At 46.0% G+C, this 13,079-nt stretch overlaps 1 protein-coding gene across 2 annotated transcripts in view; it reads right to left on the bottom strand.

Annotated features, from left to right (window-relative positions):
- The window catches only part of LDLRAD3 (low density lipoprotein receptor class A domain containing 3), a 217,440-nt gene extending 213,327 nt beyond the window's left edge, over positions 1-4,113 (bottom strand). Inside the window, exon 1 of one of the 2 annotated variants that reach the window (XM_019738499.2) lies at positions 3,979-4,113. In XM_019738499.2, coding sequence (XP_019594058.2) covers positions 3,979-4,024 — 46 coding nt within the window. In that variant the 5' untranslated portion in view covers positions 4,025-4,113. The remainder of the gene's footprint in view (positions 1-3,978) is intronic. The other variant, XM_074336214.1, reaches the window with a different exon arrangement.
- Positions 4,114-13,079: the final 8,966 nt, after the last annotated feature.

The raw sequence follows: 13,079 nt of genomic DNA, 5'->3' as shown, positions 1-13,079 counted from the left end.
CTGAAAAAAAGGCAGAGAGAGAGAGAAAGAGAGAGAGAGAGAGAGAGAAATACCCATCTCAAAAATCTCCTGGGTTGTCAGGTAGAGAGGCACTGGCAAAAAAAAAGCTGTACTATTAGGATGGCCCAAGCATTTCCAAAATATTCCAAAGAGAGAAAGAAAGAGGGAAAGAGAACACAAGAAAACCCCACAACCAAAACCAAATTTGTCCCTGGGGCTATCTCATAGCTAAAAACAGTTCCATCACTCTAAGTCACATCCATGGCATATACTGTCTTTTATTTTTTTAATTGGAAAATATAATAAACCTATAAGGGGGAAATATAAACATGAAATATAAAAGTGAATGAAAACAAACCCCCACGTAACTACAACTCGGGTCAAGAAATCCGATGGTGGTGGCCTGTGGCCTCTTCCCTCCAAGTGTCCCCACCATGCACACAGCAAGAGGCCCAGTGCTCTTCTGAAAAGCTCCGTCTTTTCCTAGAGGATTGAGATTTATTTTATGTATTTACTGCTGAGTAAGTTCAGAGCTGTGACCACAAAGTGAACAGATTGGGATGGGGGTGGAGGGGTTATGGAAACAATCCCATTGACCGTTAATTCACAAAAAGCATGTGGGAGGAAAGGCAGGGAGCCTGTGCAGGATGCCTGGAAGCAGCGGGAAAAGCCCAGGTTGGGAGCCAAGAGAAACTTGAGTTAGAATCCGGACTTCAGTCCTCAGTCTGGCACCCCGTGTGTGTGCATGCTCTCTCATGGACCATAAAATGACTTCCTGCCACACGGTATCATTGGCCAAATTCAGCAAGATCATGTGTTTAAAGTGGCGGCCAAAGCATCTCATACAAAGATGTTCCACAAATACTGGGTTCCCTTTGTTCCACACCCCGATGCAAACAGGCAAGGTTATAAAGGCCACGTCTTTACTAAGAGATTATTTGATTATTAACTTTCCTAATCCCCAAAATTCTCTAAACTGTTTTACAAACGTGATGATACAAGCCCACTTTCAAGTTACCCTGGTGGCTTTGGCAAAAAGGTGTCTGAACCAGTCTTGGAGGCCCAGAACATCTCCTCCTGCTCTCACTACTCACATCCCTGGCCCTCCCCCACTGGCCCTCCCCCACTAATCCCAAGGTAAATGGCCAAACTGGGCTGTTCAGGAAAAGAAGACCTCATATCCCTGTAGGGAACCATCTTTGAAGCTCTTTGAAGATGAAAAGCAACAAGGTGTGTTTTTTTTGTACTGCAGCGCACACAGTCTCATCTACCTGGGCTGGGCTGCATGCAGCTACTCAGCTAGTAAAATATAATAATAAAATCCACCCGCTGACACCATTATGCAGATCTTTCCAAGAGAAAAGGTCAATACCCACACTCCTTGGAGTACACACAGAGAGTATTGAGCCTTTTCACAGACAGAGAGAGAAAGTCAGGGAGTCTAAGCACAGCTGAGCTGGCGGAAGTGAGAAGACTGACCACCCGCCGGGCATGACCACCATTGGGACTTGCCTCACCATCCACGCACTTAAATTAAACCCACCACGTGAAGGAAAACTGGACATCAGATGGGCTGAGTCTTTCTCACAGGATACATTAAAAAATAATAACAGCCAAAAATCAATGCTTCACTTTCCTAACACAAACAATAAAAACAAAAGAAGAAAAAAAAAACATGAAGGTGTCTGAGAAGGTTCCTGAATAACAAAGGCCTCCAAACTGCTCTAGGAATGTCAGTGGCCTTCATGGATCCGGAACTCAGACTAGGGCTCAACTTTGACGCCAGGCTTCTTCACAGACTATCAAAGGGAGACTGAAATCTGAAGTACTGGTTTATACAACTCCTTTGTTTCAACTTCCCAGGAGAGGATCAAGGGGTAAGATATGGGATACAGGGTAGGGTCTCCGGTCCTGCTATGAGTCCCAAACTGAATAACTCAGGCATCTCTATGGGCTGGGGGTTCGGGGCACCAGGCCGGCATCAGGAAAAATGACCAGTTCTGTTTCTGGTAACACTTCAGGTCAAAGTAGAGTCCATGCTAAAAAGAGATGCTTAATGCAACATGAAACATGCACATAACCCAATCTGCCTAGAGGTTTCTAAACCAGCAACTGTAAAGGTGATTCAAAGCCACACAGGCTCAATCACCACAGATGCTGGAAAACCACCACCTGGGACAATTAGGCAGTTCTGTTGTGACCCCTCATACCTCCCTCCCCACTATAACTATTTTATTTATTTGAGCCTTATTTTATATGTACACACATGTTAAATAACCAGCACTGACCAGAGAAGGACAAAATTAACTTGACAGCTATTTTTACAGAGAGGGGGACTCAACAAAGCAACCAGGGCCAACTGGAAAATGCAAAAAATAGTTTCCACTGAGCCACAAGCAGCTCCCTGAGGACACACACAAGCGCCAGCTTCCAGACTGTCCTACTTGGGTGTTATCGTGGGACACTCCATGCAAATCGAGAGCGTGAATCTAGGCAGGTCTTCTGTCTGAGATACCTTGGAGATCTGCCCGTTCTGCTTCCAAATAATCATTCACACCAACAGGTGGCTGCCAATACCCCCTTGGAACTCTCTCCTTGGGGTGGCCCAATAGTTCAGGAGAAACAGAGCACTCTGACCCAGACCAGATTAAAAATCCACAGCAGCCACCAGCATTCCACTCTCACCGGAAACCACAGCAAATCCACACACATCAAAACTGAGTCTCAGAGGAGTGGGGATGATGTCATAGGTGGGGAGGGGGGATCCCAGTGGATTCTGAGGATGGCTAGGACCAGGAACTTCAAGGAAGGAGATTTCTCTTTCAAAAAGCACACTTGGTGGAGGGCGCAGGAGGAGGGGTCCAGGGGAAGGGGCGGAGCTGAGAATGAAGTGAGCCTTAACTTCCCCAACAAACATACCACCAAAGACACTTCCACAGCAAACAGCTAGGAGCATTTTGGAAAATCAGGCATACATTAGATATGTAGATGGCACAAACGTCAGGCAAGCAAGCTTCTGCTGATTGAAGTTCACTGGGCCCTGTCACCCACTTTCTAGGCATTAGCTGCCCAGAAATAAACATCAGGGGGTCAAGGGGCGGGGGGGGGGGGGGGCAGCTGACAGCTGTGGCGGGCAGGCAGGGACAGAGGAGGAAGGGTTCTCGGGCTGTAATTCTGAGCGTGCCCACATCAGCAGAAAAGTTCCTGGGAACAGCACGCTGTCTGGGAGGGAAAGAAGGCTCGCGGCTCCTCAGGACTTCAGGATGCACTCGCTACGGTGATGCCAGGTTCAAAGGGCCGCCAGAGGAAGCCCAGGTCCTTTCCCAGGGCAGCTCGCCAGTCAGGGCGCCCACTGAGGGGCGAGTGGGGGTGATCGGATGACAAATAAATGTACTGCTCTCAGGACCAGTGGCAAAGAGTCGTAATGCCCAGGTCCGACCCTCCTTCATCTCTCTTCGCCCCAACCACAATCCAGGGAGGAGTGGCAGGAAGCGGAGATACGACCCGTCCCAGGTGAGGAAAGTGAGGCCCGAGGGTGCACCCCGGAGACCCGGGCAGAGGCCCTGGGGAGGCCAGCGCAGCACCGAGCACCCCGGCGTCTGGGAAGATGGGGTGTGGGAAGAGTTGTCGCCTCTCCCCCTGCCCTCCTCCTGTCCGCAACACACAACACACAGACAGACTCACTCGAGCTACGCCCAATCGGGGCAGCTGCCGGGCTCCCCAGAGCCAGGCTACACACAAAGCCCCGCCCGCGCACACACAACACAGCAGAAGCCGGCGCGCACGCCCACACAATAGGACGGCGCGCACCCCACCGCGGCCCCTCGCCGGGGTCCCGGCCAGCCCGGCGCCGGGGTCCGCCCTCCGTGCACACCCGCACCGGGAGACGCAGCCCGATCGTGGGGAGGGGACGCGGTCGCAGCCCGGCCGCTGTGCCCCGCGTCCCGCACTAAGTTCGCTGGACGCCCCCCAACTCACCCGCACCGCTGCTCAGCAGCAGGCACAGCGGCCCCAGCAGCCACATGGCGCGGCCGCCGCTCCCGCTGCCCGGCGCCGTCGCAGCCCCCGCGGCCTCGGCGCTGACCCCGCCCCTCGCCACGCTGGCCACGCCCACTCGCTGTCCCTCCGCCCTCCGCCCCGCCCGCCCCTGCCAGGCCCAACCCGGCCCCGCTCCGTGAAGTTTTGCAAGCGTCCGGGCGGAGCGCCCCCGCCCGCGTCCTGCCCCGGGTGTCCGGGCTTGGAGAAGCCGTCGAGGGGACTTGGGGGGTCCGACCCTTTCGGCCTCTCGCCGCCTCGCCTCTCTGGCTGCGAAGATCTCCCAACAACCCGACCTCTGTTCTCAGCCTTCTCTTGCCCCTTTCATCCTCCCTTTGCTCCTCCATCGTCCAAGGATGCGGTGTTCTCTCACTCCCCAGCCCCAAACTTGAGTTCTTTAGTCAACAACAAATTTACTCCAGAGGGGGATAGAAAAAGTTGGAAAAAGGGGCCAAATACTATGAGAAAATACGTGTTTTATTTTTAGTAGCAAGAGTGGAATAGGACCAGTGCTTCTCAAACTTGAATAGGCATCCGAAACACTGGGGGCTCTTGTTCAAATGCTCCCTGACTCAGTAGGTGTGGGGTGGGGCCTGAAATTCTGCTTTTCTAACAAATTTCTAGGCGATCCGGAGGCTGAGGGTCAGTGAACAACACGAGCAGTAGGGAGACTAACGCCTTCCAGGTACACAGCATTGGCCGCGTGAGTTATTTCACCTGGATCTTGTCTACCTTGCGGAAAAGACCAGTGGAACGTTTGGGCCTCAATTTGCAGAAAAGGAAAGTAGGTGCAAAGGCAGATGCTCCAATGCAAAGAGAACAGCTGCTCCAATGCATTTGGGACTCTAAAACTGCACTGGTGAAAATTCCCCAAGGATTTAAATGGGGAAGAATGAAAAGACAATTTTCCACTCCACGCCACCCCACCCACCCCCACCCCCGCCAAAAAAAAATTGATGCAAAAAAGAATTGCCAAAAACTGGAAATAACTCATATCCATTAACTGGTGAATGGATAAACACATTGTGCTATAATTATCTAATACAACATGAATGAATCTCAGAAGCACGCTAAGAGAAAGAATCTGGCCCCAAAGGCCAGATTCTATATGATTCTCTTTATCAGACATGGGGGGGAGGAGGGAAGCAGAACTATAGGGACCAAAATCTGATCAGTAGTTACCAGAGTCTGGGCCTGGGGGAGGGGGGTGGGTGCAAAGGAGCACAAGGGAAATTTGGGGGGGCAGTGGAACTGTTCTGCATCTTGATTATCGCAATGGCTACACTTTAGACATGTCAAAACGTATAGAACTGCATCCGTAAAATGGATGAATTTTACTATATATAAATTGTACCTGTTTGCAGGTGTCAGGAAGGTGTGGTTGCCTGGAGGATATGTGAGGGAGGCTGCAGAGGGGATGCCCTGGAGAAAACCTCAAGGATGCTGAGATTCAGTGTCTTTACTTTTTAATTGTCTGCTCTAGTCTGGAAACATGAACGCTAAAGTGGATCAGGCCAAAAGTTAAAAATACCAATGACTGTTCAAGGTAATGAGAAAAGGTGATGTGATGTAGGAAAGTTTAGCAAGTTCCATGTTACCAAGTAGTTTGTCAAGTATAAAAAATGCAAATAAATTCTCCCAAAGATTTTAGCGTTCAGAGTTTTTTGGTCCTGGGATCCATGAATGCGAGGGAGGCCATCCATGGGCTTTGGGGAGTTTTTTAAAGCCCTTAACATTTTATACAAAATTTCAGGTGTACGTGGATATGTACATTTTTCCAGGAAACATGTTTGGGGAAGGCCCCTGGCCTTTGATAATGACACCCAAGAAGGCAAGTAATTTCTTCTTCAGCTGTTCATTTGCCCCCAAATATTAGGAATATGGAATGACAATGGACCTGATCCAGTGCTATTGTTCTTGTTTCCTTAAGTTCCTTTGGGCACATGAACTTCCATTCAGGGAATGATTTAGTGTGCCTGGCTTACTCCATGTGTTTGTGTCTCTCTCTCTCTCTCTCTCTCTCTCTCTCTCTCTCTCTCTCTCTCACACACACACACACACACACACACTTCTAAATATATCAATGTCCTTAAAATCATTTGGACAAATATAAAACCTTCTTTAACTCCAGTTGTTGTTTTTATACTGACTCACTCCGAACCACCTCACCGTATAAGCTGGGCAGGAGATGAAACCATTTACTATACTTTATTACGCTCCTACTTCCCAATTCTTTTAGAATTCCATCAAAAAACACAGGGCACTCAATTTTCAGAAAATGTGATAGGTTCCAATGCTAATCGTTCAGGTCTCAGAGAGCCAGTCTCAAGTCCTTTTTATGGTTGGTTTTATGAAAATCAAAACCAGAGTGCTTTATGTCCCTTATTTACCAAAAGTGAGACACTCTGACCTTGGATGTGTGCTCTGGCATGGCCTCCCATTGCTGAAGGAGGGAAGAAAGAATTTTGTCTCTGTGGTCTTTGGTATAACACTCTGTAGTTCCCATACATTTTCTCACTTACTTCTCACAGCAGCCCCAGTAACACCACCGGTAAAACTAGCACAAAGCTGAACTTGAGCACAGGTCTGTCTGAGATGTGCTCCAGTGTTCTTTTCACTTGCCACACACTTGCTCTGAGACCTTGGGCAAGTTTTGAGCCTCTCTGAGCCTTAGTTTCCTTTATCTGTAAAATGAGGATATTAAGAACATCTGGATCTTAGGGTTGCTGTCAGGATTAAATGAGATCATGTATGTAAAGTCTTTGGCCCAGTACTTGAACATAGTAACCTCAAGAAAAGGTAGCTGTGGTTGTGGTCCATATGACTGTGGCAGCCAGTCTCCAACGTGGCTCTCAACAATACTTGCCTTCTGGTATTCGTATTTTTGTGTGGTCCCCTCCCACACTGAATGGAGCCAACCTTTGTGACCAATGGATATTGTGGAAGACACATTGGGTAACTTCCAAGGCTGGGTCACAAAGAACAGCAGTTTCTTTCTTGCTACCTTAGATCCCTTGTTCTGGGGAAAGCCAGCCACCATTGGTGAAGACATTGGAGCAGCCCTGTGGGTAGGCCCACAGCGGGAGGAACTGAGCTCCCTGCCAACTTGTCAGCCATTGGAATGAACCATCTTAAAAGTGGAGCCCCCAGCTCCAGTCAAGCCTTCATATGACCATAGTCTTGGGGAGAAATCCTAAGCTGGAACCACCCAGCCACTCCCAAATTCCTGGTCCACAGAAACCTCCAGAGATAATAAATGTTTATTGTTGTTTTAGTCCCCCAACTTTCAGGGTGATTCACTATGCAGCTCGCTTTCTCTCTCTCCAGTCTTCATGTTGTGCACTGCCCCATGGAAAGGCTCAAGTGGCAAGAAATTGCAAAGGCCTCCAGCCAACAATCAGTGAGGAATTAAGGCCCTCAATCGAACATCCCACAAAAAACTGAACCAAGCCAACAACCGCACAGGTGAGCTTGGGGGCAGAACTTCCCCCAGTCATGCCTTCAGATGACACCACAGCCCTGGCCCGCAGCTCAGATCCAGAAAAACTATAAGGTTATTTATGTTTATGGTTTGAAGCTACTCCATTTGAAATAATTGGTTACACATAAGTGACTAATACAAAAGTCTTACAGTAAACATCGAGTCTGTGAACACTTAACACCATTGAATCTCACTTCCCATTAACCTGAAGCAGTGTGAGAGAATTATCACTAATCGAGTGTCTGCTTCAGATACTGTACATCTATGGTCACAACAATTTCCAATTAGATATTATTAGCCCCTTTACACAGATGGGGAAGCTGAGGCCCAGGGAATTCAAGTGACTGGCCCAAAATGACCCAGGAAATATTAATAACTGAGATTTGAAGAAGATCCTTTTTGATTCCCAAGGACTCCCATGTTGGCCACCATACAGAACCATACTGCCTTCTCCAGCAAAACCACTCTCAATTCATCAAACACAGCATGTACGTGCAGCTCGAAAGATAATGTGTTCACTGGGTTTGGGGCGAGGAAGCTAAAGATGCTCAGCTTTTCCAATACAACTTGATTTACTATGTAATACAATTCAACTCCCAGAAAACTTTTCTGGGTTCACCTACTTATTGCAGTCCCCCCACCCCCCAAAATGCTGAGTATGAGAGTTCTCCCAGCTGGAAATTAAAGTTCTCCCAGAGCTGCAAAATGTGTGTGTGTGTGTGTGTGTGTGTGTGTGTGTGTGTGTGTGTGTCTGTACATATTTTAATTGTCAGACTGATCTGCAGGAAAATACTGCTAGGAACCAAAAGAGCTCTTTTAATTCATGTTTAATATAGTCAACTAGCTTGCAGAAGAGAAATCTGCTGACATGTATTAATGAAAATTTTGCACCATCTGAAAGAATGAAATTTTTACCCCTCATTTAAAAAAAACACATGCGGCTTGTTATTTATTTTAATGCCTCAATTTTACTGCCCCTTGAATGAAGTTGTCTACACTCTTAAGAGGGTGATTTTTCATTTGTGCCTAGTCTTGGAACCAAGAAACAATTATATGAAAAAGAATTTAACCGGCAATTTATCATTGGCCATTTTGCCAATTTTCATCACAGGCACATTTTTTTTCTTTCTCAATTAGAAAAGGGGAAAAAAGTGGATTCATTAACTATATAAACCTACTCTTGGTCTATCAGTTTGAGGGGGAAAACTGACCTTGAACTGTATAGATCTGCAGTGTGCAATACCATAGCCGCTAGCTACACATGGCTGTGTGTTACTACACTGAGAACTTGAAATGCAGTTATTTTGGATTATGATATGCTCTACGTATAAAATACAAACAGGATTTCAAAGACAGTACAAAAAGAACGTAGAAGATTTCAATAATATTTACATTGATCATGTGTTGAAATACAATATGTAGATATATAGGATTAAGTAAAATAACATTAAAATTAACTCCAGGGGTTTTTTTCTGTTTTAATGTGGCTACTAGAAAATTTGTAACATTATATGTGGTTTGCGTTTGGTGCTCACAACGTATTTCTTTTGAGCAGCACCGATACAGAAACTATTTTATTTGGTGACTGAACCCATGCCCCACCTGTGTTCCTTGCATCATTGTTGAATATAAGTCCACTTGAAGATCACTGACTTCGAAAGGACATTTTTCCTCCCAGTTACTCCATCTGACTAATTCTGCCTCCAAACCCACTTCATCTTATATTCTAAGGATCCAAATCAATTGATATGCAAGCGATTTTAATGTCATATTTCAGTATTAAAAATGTCCCACAGGATCAAGAAGAAGGGAGGGAGGAAAATGAACAGAGAAGCAAGAGACTATTTTTTTAAACAACACGAACATTTGGCACTTGAATTTTGAAAAGCCAACAGTGAGTAAGATCTCCATTTTCAGTAAGGAAATTTATACAGTAATTAACTGACACGCCAAAAGACACAGAAGATACTCATTCAGAAACAATGCGAGAAAATGATTCCAGCATGCCCTGGTCTGATTACCTTCCCTAAGTATCTCATTCATAGACCAACAAACAGGTAAGCAGCAGACTTTAATGAGAGCACTCAAAAAAAACCACCTGGAAGGTAAACAGATTTACATTTTTAATCTGACATTATTGGGACATTTTCCCTGCACTGTGAAAACTCTGCTTTAATAATTTAAGTTGTTTTTCTCAGTGCATCTCAGCCTACTTCTTTTAAACACCTCTTCGTCTCAAGCTAGATTCTTTGGGCTTGATTGATTCTAATGTTTGAAAGCTTAATTTCGGGTGCTGTTTACTTGCCTAGTCTGGGGCTGACACTGTGTGGGTTTATACTAGTTCAATCTGGCGGAGGGAGGGCAGAAAAGATGGTTGGGGGTTTGTTTGAATTCCCACACCCTGTGTGGAAGGGAGGGAACAAAAGGGAAAGAGAGGGAAATTATTTTATAGTTTCCGGGACCTTTCAACACACATGTAATGAAAACACAGCAGAATTATAAGTATCATTTGTTTCTGTTAGGCATTGATCACAGCTCCTTAAAAATAGCTAGTACCCTTTACCTTGTTCAAGCCAGAAATCTGAGTATGAGCCTGGACTCCTCACTTGCCTTCACTCCCCAATATGATCAGTCACCAGGATGTGTACTCTACCTAATGAATGTCTCTTGAATCCAAGTTCCCCTTCCCCGTCCCTCCTGCCCCCTCCCTTAGTTCGCTCCTGGGTTGCTTCAACCAGCTCCTAACCAGCTTCCTCAGGTCTTGTCTTGCTTCCGCTCAAGCTGCTGGAAACCTCCATGGCTTCCTATTGCCCATAGGACAAGGTCAGGCTTAGCTGAGTGTATCCTTTACGAGCTGCTGCTGAGACTGCCTATCATGGTGGAGAGAGAGCTGAAGGGTGAGACCAGAGGAGAGGACAAGAGGTTTGGGGCATGTTAAGTTCATTCATTCATTGTCCTGTGAGCAATAAGAAGTCACGATGGTCAATTTAAAGTAAAAACATGCATGAACAGACCATGTATGTATTTTTTTTTTTTTTTTTTTTTTGAATAGTGATTAAAAGCAAGGGTTCTGGAATCAAACTTAAATTCACAGTCTGACCAAGTCACTTAGCTGTGTGTCCTGGGGCAAGTTACTTAACCTTTGTGAGCTGATTTCTTTCACTATAAAATAGAGGTTAAGACCCTTTTGAGATAAGCACAATTGTGATATCTAAGTGAGGTAATACTTAGTGTAGGACCTAGTATATAGTAAGGACCCTCCTAATTATAACTAACATTACTATTAATAACTCCTAATCATGCTAGGCTTCTTCCAAGAAGCCTTCCATCAGCCCTCAAGATGGAGTAAAGCCTCATTCCCTTGTGTTCTTGTAGCATCTTGTATTTATCCCTGTTTGCGGGATTTATGAGTCTGTATCTTAATTGCCTATTACTGTGTTATTTCCCCCCTGAACCATAGCTCCCTAAGGCTGGGAACTATGGCTCACATGTGGCAAGAATTCCTTTGATACTTATGAACGAATAAATACTTTAGATTGCTTGGTACTTGGATTCACATGATCTCTTTTGTCCTACCATTATCCCCATTTTCCAGTTGCGGAAAGAAAGACTCAGAAAAATCAAGTTTAAAGCCCGAAGTCCTACAGCCCATAAGCGCCATGGCCTGGATGGAGGAGAAGCTGAGAGCAGTAACACCCTCTAAAATAACCTTCCCAGAGCAGGATGGGTGTTTTCACAAAGCTTCCTGAAATGGTGAAGTGAAGGAATGAAATAGTTCAGCTGGAAAAGTAATAGATAGGCAGAAATCAACCTCAATCCTACCAGAAATAGTAATTCCAGGAAACAGAACTACGTACACAAAAGGGAATAGTATACTCTGGGATACACATAATAAAGTCACCTTGGCAAAGCTTGTGCCCTCGTGGCCAAGCCAGGAAGGGATTGAATTTAAAAGAGAACTGGAAGGAGGACATTTGCCCATTGAAGAGGTGTGCCAACTCACCCAGCAATGTTTAGCTCCCAGGCACATAACCACGAGGCTGATCACAGCAAAACTCCAGAGTCATTACAATGAAAATTTCCAAGGTGGAAAAGAGCAGGCCATGGTAATGCTAGAAGCTGTGCACGTAGGGCAGCCAGTTGGCTCAGATCTCACAACGCGGAGCCAGTGAAGCCAAAGTTGAGGTTGATACCGGAATGGGCCAGTTGGCTTTGCACCGAGGGGAAAACAGGTCTGTGATCACTGGCTGGAATCTACATCCTGCTTCGCTGTCTTGCCAATGCCGGTATTTGGGATCAAACAGGGATTGGGGAAAAGAGTTTGGAGGACCTAACGCCGATCTTGACAAGCAGGCCTGACACACCAATACAGACACTCACTTGTTGAAATAACACTTCTGGACCAGTTGGAATGTAGTGCTACGCCCCCCGAGTGCCTCTGACATCCTTCCAGCTGTCCAGCTCCTCCCCTGGTGCCTGGGGGCCTCCCACTGATCCAAGGGCCACTTAGGAATTTATTTTTTTTTAAAGTTTGACACAGCCGGGGGCCAAGTTCCAACTGGTTGGTGCCGACTTCTGCATATCATTTCCTATGAGAAAATAGGAAATAATTATCATTCATTCATTAATTTATTGAATAATTCTTTATTGAGTACCTGCCATGATGATAGCAGATCAATAGAGTGGTTTCCATGTGTGAAAAGGAAGGACCTTCCTGATCTACAGACTGGTATGTGCAAGCCTAGTTCAGACAGAGAACTATGGACAAATCAGTTCAATCCTCTAGGTGGGAGGATATGGGCAGTAGATTTCGGAGGTCTCAGTGCCCTTTTCCTCCACACATCTATGCATTCATTAATCAAATATTTATTAAGTGCCTATTATACACAGGGCCGTTGCTGGGTGGAAGACGACTCACTCAGACCCTGTCCTCTTTTAGTATGGAGGGGAGGCCACAGCCAAGTCTAGACAACAAAGCAAGAGTGAGAAGTTGCAGGACAGGAAAAGAAGTACAGAAACCATGCGTTTCCAGGATTGGGGGGCAGTCTGATATCACGCGATTGGCTACATGTGTAACTAAATGAGACAGTGGTAATTAGGTTGCATAGTTGTCAATTTAAACAAACTATCAAATGAGGGGGGGAGGGAAATCTCAACATACACCTTGATTTTGGGTTCCAAAATTGATCTTCCCAGGAATAAAGAGAGAAGTTCTTCCATAAAAATATTAACAGCAAATACTGACTGCGAGTTTCCTCAGCTGGAAACGGAGCTTGAGACAAGGAATTGGATGCAAGTAGTTTATTGGGACATGAGCCCAGGAAGCTGAAGGGAAGGAGTGGAGATAGTGGGACAAGAGCGGGAGCAAAGTCAATAAAAGTTACATTTGCTGAGCTGATTAATGCTGTGGGCAACTGAGGCTTATTCACGAAGTAGACCCTCAGGGATCCATGTAGGCCACACCGCAAATTATCCCTCTGAATTAGGGAATGAGACATTTATCCGCGGATTCCCGTCCCCTATGGGTTGAGCATTAAATCTCTGCATGTCCTGGTTGTCCCAC

The sequence above is a fragment of the Rhinolophus sinicus genome, linkage group LG06 (genome assembly GCF_036562045.2).
Source record: "Rhinolophus sinicus isolate RSC01 linkage group LG06, ASM3656204v1, whole genome shotgun sequence".
In the NCBI taxonomy this organism is placed as follows: Eukaryota; Metazoa; Chordata; class Mammalia; order Chiroptera; family Rhinolophidae; genus Rhinolophus; species Rhinolophus sinicus.
This window is presented reverse-complemented; position numbering and strand designations above follow the sequence as displayed.